The 24,100-nt window shown below is 39.3% G+C and overlaps 1 protein-coding gene across 3 annotated transcripts in view; it reads right to left on the reverse strand.

Annotated features, from left to right (window-relative positions):
• The window catches only part of ASPH (aspartate beta-hydroxylase), a 134,838-nt gene that overhangs the window by 43,710 nt on the left and 67,028 nt on the right, over positions 1–24,100 (reverse strand). For all 3 annotated transcript variants that reach the window (XM_063130776.1, XM_063130775.1, XM_063130777.1), the window contains 6 exons: positions 23,130–23,174; positions 21,079–21,132; positions 19,487–19,531; positions 7,482–7,517; positions 5,805–5,890; positions 2,168–2,254 (listed from right to left, as the gene is read on the reverse strand). In XM_063130776.1, the coding sequence (XP_062986846.1) occupies positions 2,168–2,254; positions 5,805–5,890; positions 7,482–7,517; positions 19,487–19,531; positions 21,079–21,132; positions 23,130–23,174 (353 nt within the window). The remainder of the gene's footprint in view (positions 1–2,167; positions 2,255–5,804; positions 5,891–7,481; positions 7,518–19,486; positions 19,532–21,078; positions 21,133–23,129; positions 23,175–24,100) is intronic.

A 24,100-nucleotide genomic window follows, 5' to 3' on the forward strand; every position in this document is an offset into this window, starting at 1 on the left:
GGACCAAAGATCTAGCCTCTACCATTCATGAAAGGAAGTGTTATATTACGTCACCTGCTCCCTTCTTTCAGAAGAAGCTGGCTGTTAAAGGAGCAGGAAGGAATCAGTGCTGGTATTAAGGAATATTCAGTTAACCATTTGCAGTTTTTGCAGCTCAGAAGAAAATGCCCTGGCCACATTTAGAGATTCCTTTTGCAGGACCATTTACATCATCAGCTGTTAGTATATGCAGTTTTTTTTTAGTCAGTTCCTTGCCTATTTTTATTTGTGCCCACTTTCTGAGCAGATTCTTTCTAGGTGTTTGGCCTTCAGTCCCATCCACTCAAAAAACATGCAATCAAAGTTAGAAATCATTCCAGGCCCAGATCAGAATATGGTGATGACTGGTCTGTATATAATCAGCTCAGCAGAGGTTGACTAAAAATTATTACTGTAAAAGGCACAAATGGTCATGTGAATGTGCCATAAAAGGAAACATGGTATCTCAAATACCTTCAATCATCTGGAAATTAGCAGTCCAATTTCTGCCTTCTGATGCCTAAAGGTAAACCATTGGGCCAGTTTTGGTTTGGCTGCTCTAGAATCATAGAATCATAGAATAGCAGAGTTGGAAGGGGCCTACAAGGCCATCGAGTCCAACCCCCTGCTCAATGCAGGAATCCACCCTAAAGCATCCCCGACAGATGGTTGTCCAGCTGCCTCTCGAAGGCCTCTAGTGTGGGAGAGGCCACAACCTCCCTAGGTAACTGATTCCATTGTCGTACTGCTCTAACAGTCAGGAAGTTTTTCCTGATGTCCAGCTGGAATCTGGCTTCCTTTAACTTGAGCCCGTTATTCCATGTCCTGCACTCTGGGAGGATCGAGAAGAGATCCTGGCCCTCCTCTGTGTGACAACCTTTTAAGTATTTGAAGAGTGCTATCATGTCTCCCCTCAATCTTCTCTTCTTCAGGCTAAGCATGCCCAGTTCTTTCAGTCTCTCTTCATAGGGCTTTGTTTCTCTACTAATGGAAGGCACTGGGATCCAGTAGAGGTTCCTTGCTGGAGGAAGAAGATGGGCAGGAAATCTTCCCCAATTCCTCCTTCTTTCTTCACTCCCCCCATCTCTCATGTGTCTGTCCTGGGCCCCTAACCCTTTGGAGCAGCTTTTCAGGAGGCACAGAGGGTTTTGTGGGGAGGAATCAGTGAAAATGGCCTTCCCACCCCTTCCTCCACAATGACTGGAACTCTGCTCTAGATCTAATCCATTGTGAATAAATGGAGAAAATGTAGGCTTCAAATATATCCAAATTACTTTAAGCTGACACAGAACAACAACAAAAAAGACAAAATGATCTGGAGAACCTTTCAACCCAAACATAGAAATACACATTCACTTACTGCAGGAGTTTCATACCTAACCCTCCTCCCAGCAAAGTTAGGGTTATTACATTTATAACCTGCTTGTATTCCAACATGGAACTCATAGACTAGGTTTTCAGGTGGTCTTCCATCCATTCACTCACCAGACTCAAACCTGTTTAGCTACAGCAAAGATGTGTCACAATGTATGTTTAAGACCATTCCCTGGGACAAGTAAAATAGCCCCCGAATATATCCTGCGGGATAGGCTTTCATTGTTTCGGTATTTTATAAAAAATTAAATTCACTTAGGGAGCAATCCTATAGCCTCTAGAATGGGAGACATAGGATATTTTGGATTCCTGGTTCTGAGGCTGGAGACCGGGCTTGGACCCAGGAGACCTTGGACCCAGGAGACCGAGTTCTCCACCCCTCCCCTGCTGCTGGTATGGAGAAAAACGCACCGGCTCCCTGTATGAGCTCACAAACACGACCTCGTAGCGAGTTGAAAGGGGGCGTGTTGGTGGGCAGGGAAGGGAGGAGACTGCGAACATGAGCATACGAGCTATCCCCAGCCGTCTCCAGCCTCCCTCCATCCCGTTCCGCAAAGCCTCTGCTAGACAAGTGAAAACGGCTGCCTAGCTAAAATGCAGAATGGGAAAATACGATTGCGCCCTTAATGGTTTTGAAATCAGGGGCTGTTCTCCAGGATGCCAATTCTTTAGAATTGTATCTGTAACCTAGAATAAATCTTAACTATGTATCGTAAATAGTGACATACAAAATTAGACCATTTAACCTCCAATTCATGGCTTTTACACTTTTTACCTGGGCTTTTCCATATCTTGCCCGTGGACTTTGGGGATACTTGCTTACTAATGTTTCAAATGCCTTCAAAGCTTCTTCTGCTTTCCCCTGAAATGTAGACGTTATTATTTGCAATGCATAATGACTAGGGAAATTATTAGCATCCATTATTATTTAAGTATCCAGTAAAAATTCTGAGAAGTCATTATTGAACAAGTCCCCCATGTCATTGACTACAAACATTTGTGGGAAAGGGAGTAGACATACAGAAAGTATGGGGAAAGCAACTTGTAGCCCTCTAGATGTTTTTTGCCTACAACTCCCATCATCCCCCATCTTTGGCTATGCTGACTACGGCTGAGGCAAGATGTAGGCCAAACCGCCTGAAGGGCCACAAGTTGCCCACCCCTCATCTATGACGTTGTGGAACAAACACCAAAAAATGTATAGTCAGGATCAGGCAAAGCTGGTAATAGGCCCGGGCCAGATAGGAAATGTAGGCCCCATTTCAAACTGCTCATTAAGTATTTTTTAATCAGTCCTAAATACATATGAACGAGAACAATTTATAAAAAAGATAATGGCAAGCACTTTTATTCAAGATGTATATAAAAATCAAGCAACTTTGCCCAAGGGACTAAGAGTAGCCCCCCTCAAAATCATAGGCCCATGCCAACTGGCCCCACTGCTCCCCCCTCTGCCCAGCCCTGTGTATAGTTTCATAAAAATATATATGTTAACAAATACATTATTAGATGGTAAGCCTATGTGGCAGGGTCTTGCTATTTACTGTTTTACTCTGTACAGCACCATGTATGTTGATGGTGCTATATAAATAAATAATAATAATAATAAGAGAGAGCGCTTTTTCTTTCAGGCATCCTCGATGAGAACTGCACTCTCAAAATCACTCATAGTGAGGACACCCAACAGAAAAAGCTGAAGGCTTTTTAGTCATTGCTATGTATTTTAATAACTCGTGTTTTCCTTCAGCTCCTGAAGAAGGATTTTATCTGAAACATGTCGAGTTAATTAAAGAAGAATTTATTAAAGAAAATATTGTTTTATTAGCACCAGAGCTTGTCTCACTTTCCATTTCTCTATCATGGTGCTTTCCCCCTCTTTTTGTCACATATAAAAGGGATACAGATCATGGAACCGAGTGTCCCCCCACCCCACCCCCCAAAAAAGGAATTAAAATTCCATAATCCTTTCTGATATGAAAAGGTTTCAACTGAACATCCAGGGTACAACTGGAATAGTCCCGGATATGCTATTAAAACAGATTAGGAAAAAAATATTTCCTTGAACATTTAATATTTAACTACTATACTAATAAATTAACACATGTCACTTGTAGCCAGAGAGCACAACCCCAAATCCTCTTTCAGCTTGGCTATTGACCAAAATCAGGTGCACATTTTATTCCCTCAGGCCACTCACAAAGACCAGCCCCACAAGTGAGCTGTGTGTATCAGGGATATTGAAGCTATGGCAAGCAAAATGAGGGCAAGAGCCAGCTGTTACTGATTAGAAATGTGGCACTGGGTATGTTCATACTGGCTGACTGTCAACTGCTGACATTGCAGTGGCTGATGACGGCTATTTTTAAAACCTGCTCTCCTGTCGTATTGAAATCTCGTTTGCATATTTTTTTGCCAATGCCCACTCTCCCTGGGTAAAATCTAATATAAGTCCTACTTAGAGAGCACCCATGGGATTTAGGTTAGTCATGACTAATTTGAGTCTTGGCCAAGTATGATTTCTCACAGAGCCTCACTTTCCTGAAGAAATGGTTACTACCATTGTATTTAACAACATGCAAGGCATCAAAAGGAAGTGTTTAGGTACCTTCTTTTTTACTATTTTACAGCTGTGATGTCCTTCAGAGAATTAGTCGAGAAGTAGCATGAATATGTGAAACATGATAAATACACACACACACACACACACACACACACACACACACACACGCAAAGGCTGCCAACACTTATGAATGCACTGTATATCAGTGCAGGCTTCCCTCCACAATTAAGCTGGATAGGATATATGGTTTAACACTTTATGGTATTGTTTTTGGCCACCTTGCTGGAATGGGACCTGGCTCCATTCCTTCTGGGAGTGGCGGACCCAGAAGGTGGTGCTGGGGGACTCCTGCTCGACTCCCTCAGGGTTTGGTTTTGTCCCCCATGCTATTCAACATATACATGAAACAGTTGGGAGTGGTTGTATGGAGTTTTGGAGTGCGTTGCCACCAGTATGCTGATGACACCCAACTCTACTACTCGTTTCCACCCAATTCTAAGGAAGCTGTTTCTGTGCTAAACCGGTGTTTGTCAGCAGTAATGGACTGGATGAGGGCAAACAAATTGAAGCTTAATCCAGACAAAACAGAAGTGCTCCTGGTCAGTCAAAAGGCAGATCAGGGAATAGGAATTCAGCTTGTGCTGGATGGCGTTACACTCCCCCTGAAGGCACAGGTCCACAGCTTGGGTGTACTTCTGGATTCAGCCCTGAGCCTGAATCCCCAATTTTCAGCAGTAGCCAGGAGTGTATTTGCATAGTTAATGCTACTGCACCAGCTGCACCCGTTCCTAGAGATGTCAGACCTGGCCATGGTGACACATGCTTTAGTTACATCCCAATTGGATTACTGTAACACGCTCTACGTGGGGCTGCCTTTGAAGAGTGTTCAGAAACTTCAGCTGGTTCAAATAACTACAGCCAGAGAGTTGACCAGGGCTGGTTACAGGGAGCACACAACTCCCCTGTTAAAATAGCTCCACTGGCTTCCAGTTTGTTTCTGGGCCCAATTCAAAGTTCTGGTTATGACCTGTAAAGCCCTATACAGCTTGGGTCCAGGTTATCTGAAAGATCATATTCTCCCTTACAAGCCTGCCTGTGCTTTAAGTAATCTTCAGGGGAAGCCCTTCTCTCAGTCCCACCACCTTCACAGGCACGCCTGGTGGAAACGCGGGAGAGGGCCTTCTCGGTGGCTGCTCCAGTGCTCTGGAACTCTCTTCCCAGGGAAGCTAGACTGGCTCCCTCCTTGATGTGCTTTAGGAGGCAGGCAAAGACTTTTTTGTTCCAGCAGGCCCTTGGCAAATAATTGGGACCTCTGTGCCAAGGACTTTTAAAACTGTCATTTAAAATGTTTAAACGTTTTAATATTGGAATATATTTAATATAGTTTAACTTTGTATATTTCTATTTATAGGTTTTAAATGTATGTTTTAAATTGAGGCCGAGCATTGGACAAAAGGCAGGATATAAAAACATATAATAATAATAATAATAATAATAATAATAATAATAATAATAATAATGTTATGTCATTTATTTTTCATACTCAGACATCTTTGTAGTCACTTGCCTAAAGCCACTGTGATCAATTAAAATATATTTGGGTGTTTGTAGGTACATATGAAACATTGGTGAATATCTGCCACTTTTTGTCTGTAGTTCAGAAATTGCTGTCATTGTTCACCCCCCACTCTACAATGTTGGCATTGGCCACCATTACCAAGAGATAGGATTACAACAGTTTGTGCTAAATCAGCACTATCCTCTGAGACTTTGTATGGCCAGATTTGGGTGCTTGATCTTCCTGCAGTCTCCAGTGATCATAAACTTGAGCACAGCTGAATTTCTGGCTTACCTTTTTACGCAGCTTTTCTGCAGCATCCAGCTCAGCTTTAATGCCTTTATCAAATTTATTGAGCAATTTCGGTTTCTTCTTCTTAGCTAGAAAAAGATTAAAAAGAAACGTTGAAAAAGATGTGTTATAGATGCACAATAATTTATGACGAAGGTGAACCCTCCCTAATTACCAACATTCAGCAATTTGGCTTTTTAAAACGGGCACCAATGGCCTAAATGCTGTGTGGTGGTGACCAAGCTGAGAAGAGGCCATTTGTCTGGCATTATCAAACAGTTCTCTCTCCTCTACCTTTTCTCTCCATTCCCTGACTTCTGTGCATTTTGTCTTTTTAATTTATAAACATGATGTTTAATTTGTACATCTCTCTCCCTCCCTCTCTTTTATTCCTGCGAGCCACTTGAATATTTGCCTGAAAAGCGGGATAACAAATAAACCGCCCAGAGAGCCCTAGCTATGGGAGCGGTATATAAGTGCAATAAATAAATAATAAATAATCATTACAACTTGTATGATTAATTAACTGAAATTTCTTTAACTGGCTAACAGCCTGATGAAGGTGAATTAGCTCAATATTGTAAAGCACATTTGCATATGGAATGTGCTACAATGAGAAATAATAGTATTAATAAGGAAAGGAAAGGAACCTCTCGTGCAAGCACTTGAGTCATTGCTGACTCCTAGAGGGACGCCTGCTTTCGCTGACGTTTTCTTGGCAGACTTTGTAGCGGGGTGGTTTGCCATTGCCTTCCCCAGTCGCAGTTACCTTTCCCCCAGCTAGCTGGGTACTCATTTTACCAACCTCGGAAGGAAGGAAGGCTGAGCCGACCTGAGCCGGCTGCCTGAGAACCAGCTTCCGCTGGGATCGAACTCAGGCCGTGGGGAGAGTTTCGGCTGCAGTAACTGCCGCTCACCACTCTGCACCACACAACAATTGGAAATTATTTTAAACGGCTTCAGGCCAGGTTACCTGGAGGATGGCCTCTTCCCATGTATAATTGCCTGGATGCGAAGATTGTCTTCAATAGTCATAAGAACATCAAAAGAGTCATACTGGATCAGACCAAGGGTACATCTAGTCCAGCATTCTGTTCACACAGTGGCTGACCAGCTGCCCACTAAACCTACAAGCAGGACCTGTGTTCAACAGCACCCTTCCACCCATGTTCCCCAGCATCTGGTGCACATAGGCTTACTGCCTCTACCATTGGAGGCAGCACATAGCTATCAGGACTAGGAACCATTGATAGCCTTCTCCTCCAGGTCCTTTTCTGGGACTTAACCTCTTCCCCGATGTCATTTTCCAGACTTAAGTAATCTTGCCAAAGTTGCCACTAGCCACAGAAGGAAAAGGAAAAGACAGGTACAATACGATTATATCAAATTGGGATCTCACAGCTGTTTTTAGCCAGAGAAAGGATTTTTGCTATTTGTTTATAAACACATCTTTATTCCACTGCTCCACCCAAGACACAACCCCCAGAGTACCATACATGGAAATGAATGTTCGAAGATATTACAGATATCCCATGTCAGTTCTACTTTAGCCCTATAACATATAGGCCCAGAACTTGTGCAACAGGACAACTGCATGCTTTCTCTGTCCCAGCATTAGCCATCCCTTGGACTGATGTAATAATTTAGATGTATGTGTGACACCCTTCTTCAATAACTTACTTTTTTCTTTCTGCTGGGTTTCCTTTTCACCTTGAGCTGGAATATGTAAAAAAAAAGTTTTGTCTCATCATCCAGGCATTTTTTTTTTTAAAAAAACCCCTAATACCCAAGTATAAGAGACGCATAAGCACGTCTAACGGTGTGAGCTGTTGTTGGTATAATAGCATAACCTGAGCTGCTGTACTGAAACAATAGTCTGGTTCGCACATATAACACTAACCCATTTAACTCATGGTGTGTTGCCCTACCTAAGGTCTGTCTCGCAGACAATCAAACAAACCATGGTTTGTTTTCTTAATTCCTGGGTTGTTTGTTTCCCTTCTCTTTACCCACTCCCTCCCTATATCCCAATGCCTTTCTAGCACTAGTTTATTTTTTATTTGTTGTTTCAACCATCAGTCATATCAACCACAAATGCATAGAACAAAAATAGATAATACACATATACAAACTCTGTAGTACAAAGAATTAAAATAGTAAAAAGACATTAACAAAACTTTACATTAAGAGATGCCCATAAAAGTATAAAAGTTAGTTTAAATACAAAGGATTAAAATAATAAAAGCAACACTATTAAAACTCTCCATTAAGGGATGCCTATAAATATATAAAAGTTAGAAAGTACTGATATATTAAAACTTTCATGTTAAATTTCATCATTACAGTTCACCATATTGACCTTCTCAACTTTTGGGCACCCACTGCAAATTTCACAACTCTATCTACCACAAATTTGTCAGCATAAGAGAGCAAATATATAACTTTAACTTGATCATCACTGTCACATATATCCAGAACAGATTCAAAATAAACTTTGTACTAGGTTCAGAATACAAAGGACAATATAATAAATAATGATAGATGGCCCCTTCAATTTGAGCACCAAAATACAAAAACCTTTGTTCTACAGGTGTTTTACAATAATGTCTCTCTAAATATTACAAAGGCATAGGTTGGAAACACAGTGCTTGAAATGTCTTTCTATAAATGAAGCAACTGATATCTCATGTAGATAACTCTCAAATCCATGAGTTAATTTTAGAAAATGCAATTGTGGGGAAAATTATGATTTCTGAATTGCCTCTAGGTCTTTTTGGGAATAAAAAACGCACCCCACTTTATTCTTTATATGTCTCCAAATTCGATCTAGGATCCATTTATTGAGAATCTTGGGTATTAAATTGAAAGCTAATGTTTGCTGTTCACAATTCGCTACCCATGTAAACTGCCTATCGGTGAGACTTACTATTCCAAAAATTAAATTGGTATGTTTATTTGTCTCCCAAGCTTAATGAAGCTTACCATTTATATTTATATAAGAGAAAAACTTAGCAGGAGCCAGCAATTCGTGTTGTCAAGAAACAATTCTGGTTATAACATGTCTTCCCCTGGAGCTTTGTTACTCTTCAATACATTAATCAGAGTTTAAACCTCTAAAGGTGTCACCACTGGCCATAGCTCAGTTTCATTCAATTCTGGAAATCTAATATAGGGATAAACTTCACAAATAATTTCAAATTGAAGGCCTGAGTGAAGAAGACTCCCTATTTATCAACTAAGATGTGAGCATCAACCCCAAATTTCAATTGCTTGGATTTGTGTGCTACTAAAGAGCAAAATTGAAGAGAGTCATTCCAAACAGCAACCTACTCCAACTCATACCAAAGTTATTTGATGTGATGCATTTTTCTTCTTCTTTAACAGTTGTTTGTATTTTCCTCATTGTTGCACCATTTTGTGCATCATAATGTCATTACCCTTTTGTTTTACAGCTCTTGCTAAATTGTTTAGTACTTGCTTCCTTCTCCTACATTCATCAAACCATTTTGCATCAAGCTTTTATTTAACCCCAGCATAATTAGGTTTGCTTAGCACAGGTTTTATCTTCTGAATGAGTACAGGCATATAGACTGGCTGGTGATTTTTACTGGTCGTTGCCTACTGCGTCTGTAGCCTGGTGAAACAACTCAAGGTTCTGGATTTGCATGTTACAACAACCCATGGTTTAAACAATCCAGAGTTGACAACCCAACAACAAACCACAGATTCTCTTTCTGAGTAGTTTGTGGTTAATAAACCATGGTTTGCTAGTGTGGCCACATTCATACATCATGACAACCCAGAATACAACAACACATACCACGGGTTAGTATAATATGCGAACCCAGGCCACAGCTAGACCTAAGGTTTATCCTGGGATCATCCAGGGTTCGCCCCTGCTTGAGCACTGGATCCCCTGTGTGTCACCTAGATGAACAGGTTTGACCCCTGCACGATCCAGGGATAAACCTTAGGTCTAGCTATGGCCCCAGTCAAAGTCTTGGGTAGCTCAGGATGTTGCTTTACTGCATACATTTTGAACCCACACCAAGGAGGATCTTGCCTGCAGCTGTTTGTTTGATAGTGCTAGAGTTCTTCAGATCAGATCATATAACCGGTAAATACTTCAGAATAATACCTCTAAAAATATAACTGATTGAAAGTGAGCACAGAAAAAGAGATCACATGAATGCATCATAAGCTAGCTTCAACCACCCGTGTTCCATATGACTAATAATTCAAGGTAAAGAAGACACAGAAAATAATGACTCCACTAGTGAAAATGTTCTTCTGTACTTTATTGCAGCAAACATTAACACAGAAGAAACTATACATCTTTTAAAATTCCCCTTCACCTTGCCCCCCATGGCACACTCGTGTAAACATGAAAATCGTATAATTATAAGTATTTAAAAATTTAATCACAGCATAATAATCCTCTTATTCCAACATTTTAAAAATATATTGTCATTGTACAAAAATGAAATTTGTTTAGCCAAACACGATTTTATTTTAAACCAATGTCCTTAAAAATATGGCTTTGTAAAAAAAGTATTGCTTTGTCTCTCAGAAGTACGCATTTTTTCCTCTCCGTGAAGAATATCACTTTGCTCCCTGACAATTCATATGGCATAATCTTTCCTACACAGGCCTCCCATTCCCCGTAACGGCCTACTGCAATGCCTGCCCATGCACACAGTGTGGGAAGGGGGAAATCAGGGCTCTTATTTGACTTATGAGAATCCCTCCATGCATAGGTGCAGCACCCACGTGTGAAGGAAACATGCCCACAGAAATCTAGGAGATAACACTACATTCACATTCACTCTACAAAGACCTCTCAATATCTTTAGATTCCAACATAAGAAAAATACATAGCACACAATGTATTTCTCTTTAAGGTTGCTATTTTTTTTTAAAAAAAAATCTAGTAAATTCAAGCACTGGCTACAGTTTACAGGCCACATATTCTACAACGGGGCTAGTGAATTCCCATTGACTTCAATGGTACTTAAGTGTTACCTTCAGTTTAAACTGAAATTGCCTTTTCATTTCACTAAGTAATCACATAATCATGCAGACTATTCCTGAGCCAAAATAACAATAATGGATAAAATAATTAAAGTAATGTGGATCTAAGATTATGGAACAGCACCATTCAACAGTTACCTAACACACCATCATTGTTAAAGTTCACCTTCATTTGTGAGTAAAATAAGGATTTTATTAATAAATACTGATTAATATTTATAATAGCATTTTTGGTAAAGCATGTGTGTTAAGATCAATCAGTCAAATTCTGACTTATCAGATAATTACTGCAACCCTAAAATCATTGCCTCTGGAGTAATCCTATTTATTTCAGAGGGTTTACTACTGAGTAAGTGATTGCAGATTGTATTTATGCAGATATAACTGCAATAACCTATTGACTGCATACTGCAGCTGAGATGCCATCAGGCCCAAGGGCAAAATGAAAAAAAAAGTCATTAAACCCATAGAGATATCAGATATACAGCTACTTTCCAATCTAAACACATCCAGATTGCTATGGAATTATTTAGTGTTTGCTTTAGTATCAAGTGTTCTAATATAAAACGTTCATCATGAGAAGAGCCAATGAGAACAGGAAAAAAATGAAAAAAATATTGGAGTAACCTTGATGGTTTACCACCATGATTAAGGTATTTGCTTTATATCTGCTCATTGCTTAAAGTGAGCTGAAGTTCAGAGGAAATAATTACATACAAAACCAGTATGTATAAGTCTAAGTCAAACATTCACAGCTATTTTACTAGTGTTTTCCATAATGCAAATATACTAAAATGTTATTCTGATCACATTTTAAAACTTTGCTAATTCGGATTACTTCCAAATTTCAATGTATCCATATATATATATTAAGATCTCAAATCATTTATTGCTACATTATAAATAGCATATTAACAATTATGTGAACAGCACACATAAAATTCAGATATAACGAACGACTTGGTCACTAATGTGGGGAAAAATAAAAATATGTTGTATACTAAATGCTACAAAAAGACAAAAAGGTTTATTGGGATTCTAATATAGGCTAAAGGTATACTAAAATGTCCACTGAGTGCTACACATTTTCAGTTTTTAGGCAGTTTCACAAGTGATACAATTTTTTTGCATTTCCTGCATCTATAAAATGAATGAATATCTACAAGGCATATGTATTTATTTTGAAAAGGTCTGCTATTGCTTCCTATACCATATTAATGACATTTACGAGAAATGCATTCCAGATGGAATGCTCTGATAGCATCACTTGTGAAACGCCTTTTAGTGTTTCTCCCCCGCCCGCTCCCCACAAAGTTTCTGAACTGCTTGGTTAATTACGTCATTAAAAGTCTATAACAAACATCTGCTCCCATTGTGTAGAGTATGGTTTAGGCTGGTCCTCCTGTTGTAGGGACAGTCTTTTTGAAGCTTTATGTATCTGAAAAAATAAGGGGAGATCTAAATTAGAGGACCAACCATGATACAAATGATTTTAAAAATAATCTTTAATACTAATATGCAACTTTGCAACAGAATGAAGGCTGGGCCACCCAGTGTCAACAATGGAGAGGAGATTTTGCTTACTCCACAACATTCTCCAAGTGCAGCATTTTACTTTCTCCCCCAGTAGGGCAAATGGCAACCATTCACTTGTAGGGGATAAACTAAAGGAGATAACACAAAGATACCACTGAAATGACTAAACCTGCTCTCTACATCTAGGGCCACATCCACTGAAAATCAAGCATAGCCCTGCCTCTTCATCTAAACAGGTCCATCCTGGGTTCTCTTTCTTGGTCACAGTGTGGCAGTATTTTGGGAACTAGTTCATACGTGTATATTTGGGGGCATGGGTGTGGGGAGAGAAAAGTTATGTTGAAAATTAAGTGGCTGGGAGAAGCTGTTCATAAAAATCTCCAACTCACTGCTGACACTAAGAAGAGATAAATAATCAAATGAAGAAAAATAAGAGGCAAATAAGTAGGGTTAAAAAATAAAAGTGTGAAGCTAAATTATGTAGACTGTTATCATATGAAACTCTTCATATAAACCAAGTGCCTCTGAGAATGCTATGGCAAGTGTGCCAATAGCGGAAATAAAGATTAATCAAGATGTGAACAGAAGAGGAGGGACAGCACATGGAGCCATGACTGCTGTTCCAGGCCTAAACAACAGAAACAAACAAACAAACAAACAAATGTCGTATTCTCTGGGTTGCTGTGAGTGGCCTAAGAAAAAATTGCCTTGGCAGCCTGTGGCCTAAAGCAATTGAGACCAAAAAGTCAGATTGCACAACTGTCACAACAGGAGAGGGCAAACTCTGCCACCGACTGGTTGAGACAGACACTCTCTGCATTCTTTCTTATGCTGTCCAGACAAGTTTCACACAAGCTCATCCTCACTGGACACCCCTAGTTAAGAAGAGTCCTGCTGGATCAGACCAATGGACTATCTAGTCCAGTATTCTGTTTCCACTGTGGCCAATCAGATGCCTATGTGAAGTGCCCAAGCAGGATATATTCCCCAGCACTGGCCCTGAAAAAAGAGTCTCCTGAATCTGTGGAATAGATCTTCCATATACCCATATCCAGCAATCACAGAGGGCCACCCGCAAGGGGCATATATGCCTTGACTCTTTCTCCTTTCTTCTGCTGAGGTCTTTTGCTCGTCTCTGAGGCATAATTTGGCTAACCAAGTCACTAAATTATATGAACATTACGTTTTGTACCTGAAAAGTCCCTTGTCAGATATTTCACTTTAAAAAACCCTCTTCAATTTAGATACAAAATTCGAAACATTTTGAGTATGTAGTTTATTTCCAGAGTCATCATTATTAGAAACTTTGGGTCGGAACAGATATGTTTATAGTACTTTATTTATTACATTTCTATACCGCCCATTGGCTGAAACTCTCTGGGAGGTTACAAGACAAGACCTTACATAGTAATATGTACACTGAAGGCACTATATGAACAACCAGATAAAATACAATCCGTTTTGTGCTTCCTTCTTTCCCTGCTTTGTTATAAAATCCAAAACTAGCCCAAGAACTACATGTACTTTGAACACTCCAAAAATGGTATATTCAAATACATATATGCCCCCTGTTAATTAAAAAAAAAGTTTATCATGTGAACAGCAAAAGATGTGGTGAAACTTTTTTTATTAGGTCTACTTAAGCAAATGTTGTGACAAAATAAACATCAAGTCAGTATCTCTTTCTGAGCCCTTGATGTCTTCTACCTCAACATCAGCTGTTGGTTTAGCCCATTCACCTTTATTTATTTATTTATTGCATTTCTATACCGCCCAATAGCAGAACATTGATTCAATGAAACTATATATGCATATGAGCAAGAACTTTACACCTTATTTAGTGTTTACTCCTGCAGCCAAAGAGGCAAAAACTTCTTAACCTGAATTAATCTAAACTTACAAACATTGGATGGGTATTTAACCCTATCAAAAAATTAAAAGACATGAGATTCTTATAATAAATCAGCATCTGATGTTTTCTTGAAAGGCCAGTAGCTTTAAAGTTTATAGTAAAAGAAATCACCGAGACAGTTGTCACAAATGCAGCCAGCAATAAGAAAACTATTCCAGGTTAGCGTGATTCCTGTCTGCAGGGAAGCATGTAGGAATGAGATGACTATAGAAGAGAGTGATTGCAGAGCTCATCCCCAGCCTTCTTCCCAGCAGGGCATGCTGCACTTATAGGAAAGGCCGACATGATCAGACCAGCCTGTGCTCTCACATTCCCCATGCTCCCCTGCATCTGAAACATTTTCTACAACACAGTTGCACACTGCACTTACCAACCTGTGCACTTTAACAGCTATGAAGTGTATGCTGATTAGCAAACCCAGTAGGGATGGGGAATAATCAGTTAATGCAGGGGCAGCAAGAGGGGTAAGTATTATGACAAGTTGAGGACTGCAGTGCTGTTTGCCATACTGGTTTCAGGTAGCGACAGTTGCTACTGGCCCAATTAAATGGCAAACTGAATTGCTGTGCTTGCAGAAGAGTTAGCCGAAAGCACACACTGCAAGAAAAGGCCATATTCAAACCTAATGGGAATGAATCTAGATGAATCTTTCTTCTTTCAGTATAATCATTTTATCTTCCCTATCTCAAAATCCTATTTTTCTTTTCTCTTCAAGATGTCCAGGAACAGTTCTCTGAACCTCATACATTCCTAAAGTTGTTAAAATCACATTTTTTCTGACTCTGTTCAATATAAGCACATTTTATACTTGGTCCCTTTGCTCCTTCCACTTCTACCTCCCTAGATCTTACCATGTATCAACCTCTGGCTATGTTTCTTTTCCTCTCTTTCTCTAAGTCCCTTATCAAGAACCAATCATTCAAACCAAGTCTTTCTTGATTCATAAAAGCATAATAAAAGCCATGATTGATCAGGCCAAGGGTCCATCTAGTGCAGCATTCTGTTCACACAGTGGCCAGTCAGCTGCCCACTAGAAATCTACAAGTAGGACACAGGTGCAACAGCACCCTCCCACACATGTTCCCCAGCAACTGATGTATATAGGCTAAGTGCTTTTGATACTGGAGGTTGCACTTAGCCATCAGAACTAGTAGCCATTGATAGCCTGGTCCTCCAAGAATTTATCCACCCCTCCCACTTTTAAAGCCATCCAAATTGGTGGCCATCACAACTATACATCTTGTGGTAGTAAATTCCATAGTTTAACTATGCACTGTGTGAAGACGTACTTCCTTTTAGCGGTATTGAATTTCTCACTAATCTGCTTCATGGGATAACCCCTGGTTCTAGTATTATGAGAGGGAAAAATGTCTTCCTATCCACATTCTCCACACCATGCATACTTTTGTACACATCTATCATATCTCTTGTTACCCTCATTTTTTCCAAGCTAAACAATCCCAGCTGTTGTAGCCTTCCTTCATAGAGGAGATGCTCCAGCCCCTTGATCTTTTAGTTGCCTTTTTTTTTTGCACTTTTTCCAGCTCTACAATACCATTTTTAAGGCACAGTGACCAGAACTGTACACAGTATTGTAAGTGTGGTCACACCATAGACCTGCATAAAGGCAATAATTCCTTTTCTAATAATGCTTAACATGGAGTTTGCCTTCTTTAAAGCAGCCGCACACTGGGTAGTCATTTTCATTGCGCTGTCCACCACAACCCCAAGATCTCTGATGTTTTTTTTCTTTCACACTGTTCTTTTTTTACTATAATGTAATTCCCATGGGCAAGAATTTGTATGATCTAAACTGTATCTAGCCAACAGAAGGAACAGTTTTAAAAATATTAAGTTTTCTAAACAGCATCGTCAGGCTAAACTGAAAAATACTAGAAATACAAACTGTAAATAAACCAAAAAATGCCCAACATGCTGAGTATTTTTTTTTTTATCTAGCAGGAAAGTGTTTGGATGCTCGCAAATGTAACCCATTCCCTTTGGTTTTCCTTGTTCTGATCTGCTAAAACAATACCAAGGACATTAGTGAAAATTTTAGCATACCTAATGATGCCTTAATGCAAAGCCGATGCTAGATACACCATATCCACAGTTTTATGGGATGCCAGATTTAAGTCTGTCTTGTTTATCCGAGAAGCACAAAATCTAGAACTCCAGTAAAGCGTTGATAAACACTGCAGATGTGCAGCTGGACATTCTTTGCACATTTTTAGCTCGTCAAGATCATAAGCCTCTTTATTTGGAAGATTAGCTTTGCGCTTTTCTGAGTTTGCTCCCTTTGTCTGAAGATTTACCTGAATGGTTGAGTTGTCATTAAAAGTTGCAGGCTATAGGACTCCACTGCTTGCAACATGGCCTTGATACAGCTCCTGTTAACTCCTAATACCAAGTTTCTTGAGAAAGGCAATACTAGATGCAGTGAAATGAAGGTGAGGTAGACACAAAGCATGGTTGGTCTGTGGTAAGATAAAGCAGTAGATGCAGTGTCCCCTTGTTGCTCCAACGAGAGAACAAGCCTGTCCTGGAAACTTTTATAGGTGTTTGGCTTTAACATAAGTCCTGCTTTGTACTATTTCTTCTTTGTTGGTCTGGTTGGTGATCCTATACTTTTCTCCTTTGGCCAGAGCTTAGTGGTGGTGCACAGGTTGAATCCCACCTAACATCTCTCCTGAAACTTGAGTCACAATAGTTGGACTGTATACCAAGCTTGGCGGCTTCTACTCTTCAGTGGTTGATAAGGACAAACTCCAGGTGAGCAGAGAGAGAAAGAGAAAATGTGGCTAGAGTTTTCTCTGATGCATTGACATCGCTTTCAGCACCTCTACAGAATTTGTCAGCACAGAATTAAATAACACTGATAGACAAAGCACATTCAAGTTCCTTTTCTTCACCGTGCGTAACGGAATTGAGGATGTCTTGAAACATGGAGAAGTATATGAAGCAAGTATAAGAAAGCTGAGATTCAAACAGATGACTGCAGAATAAGCTCTCTGGCATTATCCCAGAACACTTATATTGTTAAGACTAGATAAGGCAGTGGTGAAGGATTGTAATGCACTGAGACAAATAGCAGGGTTCAGTACCTTGGGCATTTGGGTGCCTCTATTACCTGAATGTTCTGAACATTTGGTCCAGATGGCATTTCCTCAGACATTTAGTTAATCTGACACATTCCATAGCAATTTGTTAGGGCTGCAAATAATAATAAGCTGCTCCACAGCAAATATCAGTTTTTCAAATCCCTGCTGATACAACGTTCATATGAGAAAGTATGGAAAAACAAAGCAGTTGTGTAGCGCATCTCAGCAGACACCATGTTGATTGCAACCGAGAATTAGTTACTTTACATTTTTGAAATTGTCTTCTTCAAAGCTGGTATTGTTTAAGAACATTTAAGGCAGAAGCACAGGTGGAGAAATCCCCATAGGGACCCTTTCAGCCTTTGCATCTGGAGTGCTGGAATGTAAACTTGCATTTAAAAGGAACCTGAAGTACAGCCTAGGAGCTCTGTCTTTCTGGACATTCAACTCCTTATGTCAGTATGGCACAGGACTCCTCGTTTGATATGGCTTGCTCCAAAGGAAGTTTTAGATTGTAAGAATGTAAGAGCCCTGCTGGATCAGAGAAAAATATCCATCTAATCTAGCATCCTACTTCAACAATGGCCAGTAAGAGATTTCCTGGAATCACAGGAGGCAGCTCTCTTATGTGAAGACAACAGTCTTGTGCGAAGGCAACCGTCTTCTCCTCCCCCATTGTTTGCCCCCAGCAACTAAATTCAAAGGTTATCTCTGATCCTGGAGGTTCCATTTAGCTATCATGGCTAATAGCATCTGATAGACTTATCCACCATAAATTTGCCTAACCTGTTTTTAAAGCCATTTAAGCTAATTTCCATTGGCATGTCTTGTGGCAGCACATTCTATTACTGAATTGTGAGTTAGGTGAAGAAATATTTGATCTGACTTGAATCTATTGCCCATCAGTTAGATTGGGTGATCCACTATGCATGTTTTATCTTTTGTGGTGATTGTTCAGAGCCAAATGCAGAAGGAAAAAAGGAGAGAGGAACTAGCTGAAGACACTGTGACAAAGGTATTTTTTGGGAGCACTTGCAAGAGAAAATTGTAGACACAGCATCACTACTGTGCTTTCTTGTAAGTCCTAGTTTCTACCATGTCTTGAAAACAGAGCTTGCAGAAAGCACAGTGTTGCTGTCTATAATTTTGTCTCCCAGTACCCCCAAAGGCTGTTGACATGCATTGGGCCTCATAAACAATTTTTCTGTGCACCTGAGTGTTTCTCTCTCCATTTTTCCTGCTTCATTTGGCTTTGGCCCACCATCCTAGAAGTGGGAGTTCTTTCCCCCAACTCTGCATTAGTGATCACTGTCCTTTTTTCTTCTTTTTTAAAACTGCACATTAAATCCCTTATGCAAAGCAGCATTTTTAAAGGTTTCTGTTGCAGATCAGTGCCTACTAAAATGTCAGCGTGACTTGATCCACACATATACAAAGTTTACTGCAGTAAGGGAGAATTTTGTTTAAACAATATTGCCAGATTCCAGTTCACACTTGTCTCATTTTTCCTTGACAATTCTTGTGCAATTCAAAAATCAATGTCTATGTCAGACCTCCTTCATCCAAACCTCAATGGTAATAAGCCCACAGTGAACTTGCAAGGTATTCCCAACTAATGCTGGGGCAGGGCTGCCTGAAGAGGTGCCCTATAATTATTGCTATTAGCTATATTCTAGTGGATGGTAAATTGTGTTACCACATGGAACCAGAGCTAGCACATGGGTGGCAGATGAGGCACATTACAGGCAGGCTTAGAGGGAGAAATGAGCTAACGAAGTATAAAAACAACAACTGAAGGTGACAGCTGCCTCCAATAATTCCCCTTGTTTCAATTTCTACCCCCAAGTCAAAGCCAAAGGAGAAGAGGAATGAAGCATCAGTGGAATATTGTGGAAATCTTCATTAGCATGTTTCAAAGTGGTATCCAAGCAAGGATGCCCATAATCTATGGCTTTGCGTACTTCAAGAAAGAACTATTACCCTTCAAAGTTCAAGCTTATCAACTACTGGATACAGTTTTTCCTTTCTAAATGTAATAGGGTTTTGAGCAAACAGTCTGAAACATTAATTTTAATGAAAATTAGAGCTTCTAAAGATTGACTTACCAACTAAATCATCCTTTGAATAATCATCTGCTTGAACAGGAACTTCTGTAATTTAAAGATGTTCAGCCATTCACTATGAGACTTACAACAGTTTATTTTCTAATATTTGAATTTGTCATTGTTAAAGTAGCACATTTTCCCACTGAAATAGTACAAAATGATTTAAGCTCTGATATAGAAGACGAAGAACACTAGTGGTGGCACGACCAGTCTGCCCAAATAGGGATTGCTCTATAAATGATAAAATAAGGATTGCTTCAAAAATGACAAAATTCCTACATGAAAGTGTCTGCGTAGGAATCAACAAAGAACCCATAGGTAGATCACCACATTTGATGGTACCTGTCCATAATTGCCAAGTGTCACTATGTACACTCAGGCTGCAATTTAGTTCCCACACAATGTGATTTCTGTGTAGTAATTGTCACTTAAAGCTGGAGATAGGCGAACAAGTGATGTTTGAGATTGAAAGAATTCTCCAAACATTGTCTCACTGCTCATCTCATGGCTGATTCCCATTTGCATTTGCAATCACTGCTTGCTCTGCTGGAATGGGAAAGTTGCACAAATCAAACAGTGACTGAAAGAGAGATTTGCACAAGTTTCCTCAAATAGACTTAAGTGGGGGGTTGTTTCAGTTTACAGAGGAAATTTGCAGAAATCAAGTGGGAATTGGAAACGAGACAAACACGAGCACGTGTCTGACAATTTACAAATATTTCCAGCGGCACATGCTCACAGTCACATTCAGAGCTTCAAATGGGGCATGCCCACACGTTTTGCAAGCAAAAACAAACGTCTCATACATCTCTACTTAAAGGCGGCCAAAGTGTACCCTAGAATGAAGCCTTAAACTAAGGTTAAAGCAGCCATTTCCCCATCTTTTGTCTTTAATACTATGCATCGTATTGGCTGGGTTCACACAGCATGTTAACTCACCCAGTGTGGGTTGTTAAACTGTGGGTTATCATTTTATCTGAATGCAGCATGTTTTCAGGGTGGCTTGTTAACCATGCAGTGTGGCTTGTTAATCAGCCTGAACAACCCAACAACAAACCATGGCTTCTTGAGATGGCTTGTTCAAGGAAAATAAACCACACCGCATGGTTAGCAAGCCACCCTGCAGAAAACACGCTGCGTTCAGACAACACAATAATCCACTGTTCAACAATAACCCACAATGGGTGAGTTAACATGCTTTGTGAACCCAGCCACTATTTACAAAAAATTTTGCGTGAATATAAAAAAATGGGGAAATATATCTAAATTTCTGAACATGCATTTTCTTTAATTAGTAGAATTTTCATCGAAACGTCATGACCTGACCACTGTGCTGGGCTAGGCTATAGTAATGGGTAGCTTAAGGAAATCTGGAACACCACAGATTTATGAAGAGTTAATCAACCACTATATGCATTCCAGTACCTAAGAAAACCTGGTAATATAACAATCCTGCTCATTCCATATTTGTATATAATCACAGAACCAGAAAAATTGTTTTACATACTGTGGCAAACAATCTTGGTCACACTATATATGAACAACACTTCATAAAAACACTTGAGTTTAACATGAGAAAATATTCTACAAACCTGTCTCACGAGTTTGAGCGGCCCCGTGATCTTCTGCATGTTCACTCTCACCTACTGTGAGCAAGTTGAAAAATGTATGTTATTTTACAACTGTGTGTGTCTTTTATAATCTTCAATAATTTTAACTAAACAAACTGGTAAAACATAAAATGGACCACAACATAGTCAGGCTTATTTTTCAAACTAAGAAAACTAGATTTAAAAATAAAAAAATAAATACAAGCTCAAATTCTCAGAATTCAACAATGATTTTATGAACCCTAAGGATGATATGAAGTCCATAGGCAGTCAAATTCCATGCTACAGAAATAGACTATGTGTGATAAGACTATAAAGCATACCATTCTATTGCCAGTGAAAACTAACAAATCTTTTAAAAGGTATTTAAAAAGCACAGTGAAATAACACCCACAGCTTCCAGAAATCTAGAATACAAAGTTACAATGAACATTGATATTCAACTCTTCCATGAACTTCTCTAAACCTGGGTTTGTAATCACTACATTCCTTGTCTAAAAGGTTATTGGAAATCAATGCAATTCGTACCATGTATATGGTTCTCTTAAGGTTAGCATGATTTTAGTAATAAGCAGAACAACCAACCATTTGATTCCTGGATTCATAGAACAACACTTGAACCCTTAAAAACAAACAAACAAACTGGTGCTCTATAGGCAAGTACAGAAACAGCTGGTCTGGGAACCTAATTCTGGACAAAATAGCTGCAAAATAGATGCAATCTGAAGCAAAGAACTTGATTGGGTTCAGACAATATGCCAATCCATAATGGCTTAATTAATCCAGTGGGTTACTTAACCCACCGTGAGTTATTGTGTCGTGTGGCGAGATTTTATTTAACACATGGTGGGTTATTTTGCCAAAATAATCCACACAAGTAACTAAAGATGTACAAATGGGGTTATTTAAACCACCATTGGTTATCATGTCATGTGGAGGGCACCGTTGTTATTTTCATCGGCTACAGAGTCTCTAGGCGAGAGTAGTCAAAGTATTCTCAAGTCAGTAGAATATTTTCAGCAGCAAGGGTTGATGGGATACAAGTCGGAGGACTGAGGGGAGGGTGGGGGCGAGTTAATCAATTCAATGTGGATTAATAATCCACTCACAGTTGCTTATAACCCACTCACGTTTGGTTATTTCTCTGATCGTGTGGGGAGTACCCGCAAAATAATCAACTGCGAGTTGACTATTAACCCACCGTTGACAATTGTGGCATCCAAACACAGCTGTAGTGGTTAGAAATGGATGCTTCACCTTTCTCCCACTTGCTGCTTTAGCGCATGAAGTGGCAAATACACATCCATAATCCCTGGTGGGTAAAAAATGATAAAAACGGAGGCAACAGAATGGTTAAGCACCCCCACTGGACATGTCTCCACTTGCAAATCACAAATATAATTCAACCATAGGTGCTTATGTTATACAGTAGGGAAGAAAGGGGGAAGAATGACACATATCAACTTTGGCATATTACAACTTTGCTTCCCATACTTGATTCAAGTAGCTTTAAAGACAGGGCAAAAGTTCATGGAGCTTTCCCTATCTCTCGCTGACAGCTCATGAGAGGGACTTAATATGCTCTCTTTTCCCCACACAGTGAAGGATTATCTGAAAATTGCCATCATACGATCTCTAAGTACTCCTCACATAACATCTTGGTAAGTCCATATTTATTTGTAGACATTTTAACAGAAACAACTCAGAAAATAATATGCAAGCAAACTAATATTATTTGAATACTTTCAGAGCATGCAAAAAGATACAGCTAGATTCAGATTACTTAATTTGATCAATATGTGAAAAACCTATGCATGCATCAGTTACAGAATTTAATCTTATGTGGTGAAACTTCTCAGAAGTAGATATCTCTTGAACATTCCTTTTATTCCAAAGTTGCACATATGACCAACTACACTAGTTAAAAATTACTAAAATGCATTAATGAAAAATAACGTTAACAAAGGTTTTACACTAATAAATCATTTCATTCGCATCAAATTCCCCATCTCAGATAGTTTATGCATACACACCTGATTCAAAATGTTCAGTAAAAGAATCTGGAGCATGTGCTTGATCTATGAGAGACATAACATTTATAGCAATAAATTAGATCACATGCTGTTAGAGCAGCAACCAAATTCAACTAAAGCTAGTTTAAAGAGACCATGGAAATCCTAAGGTGGCGGGGAGGGGGGATTATTTTAACAGGAATTTCTTTCTGGGCAGGAATCAGAGGGTGGTGAAGTCAAGTATTTCCCATGTTACTCTGAAGTTGCCATTCTCTGTTCATCTACCCTGTCAATTCCAAGTTTATTTATTTTTTTACAGCTTTTGTATATCATCCAATTAACAATATTCTTTGGGTGGTTAACAGAAGTTCTAAAAACAAAACAAATGTACTAAAAATTAAACACATTCAACTACTGTAATGTGATATACATATGGCTCCCTTTGAAGATAGTTTGGAAATAGCAAATAGTCCTAAATACAGGTGCAATGCTGTACTAGACAGTATGATCTAGTATGATACTTGTGCTTTGCCAACTGCACCAGCTCCCAGTTTGCTTCCATGTCTAATTCAAAGTGTTGGTTCTGACTTTTAAAGGTCTTCAGGGCCACTTCTAACAACATCTGGCTATCCATACATTAAGATCTTCAAAAGAAGCTCTTTTTAAGGTTCCCTCGGCATTTAAGGTGTGGTGGGGAGCTACATGGGAAAAAGACTAATTGCTGGTACCCCAACTATGGAACACTCTACACAGACAGACTTTCTGGATGGGCTACCTTGATGTGCTTTCAGCACTAGACAACAGCTTTTCACTTTCCCAGCTTTTAAATCCTTTGTAAATTACTTTTATGCTGCTTGGTATTTGTTTTAATTCTCTTAACTGCTTTTATACTGCTTTCCTATTTATTTATTTTTGTTTTACTAGAACTTTAACTATTTGTAAGCTGACCTGGGAACTTGTTGAATGGTGGGATATCTATCAAGCAATCAATT

The sequence above is a fragment of the Elgaria multicarinata genome, chromosome 7 (assembly GCF_023053635.1).
Source record: "Elgaria multicarinata webbii isolate HBS135686 ecotype San Diego chromosome 7, rElgMul1.1.pri, whole genome shotgun sequence".
Classification (NCBI taxonomy): Eukaryota; Metazoa; Chordata; class Lepidosauria; order Squamata; family Anguidae; genus Elgaria; species Elgaria multicarinata.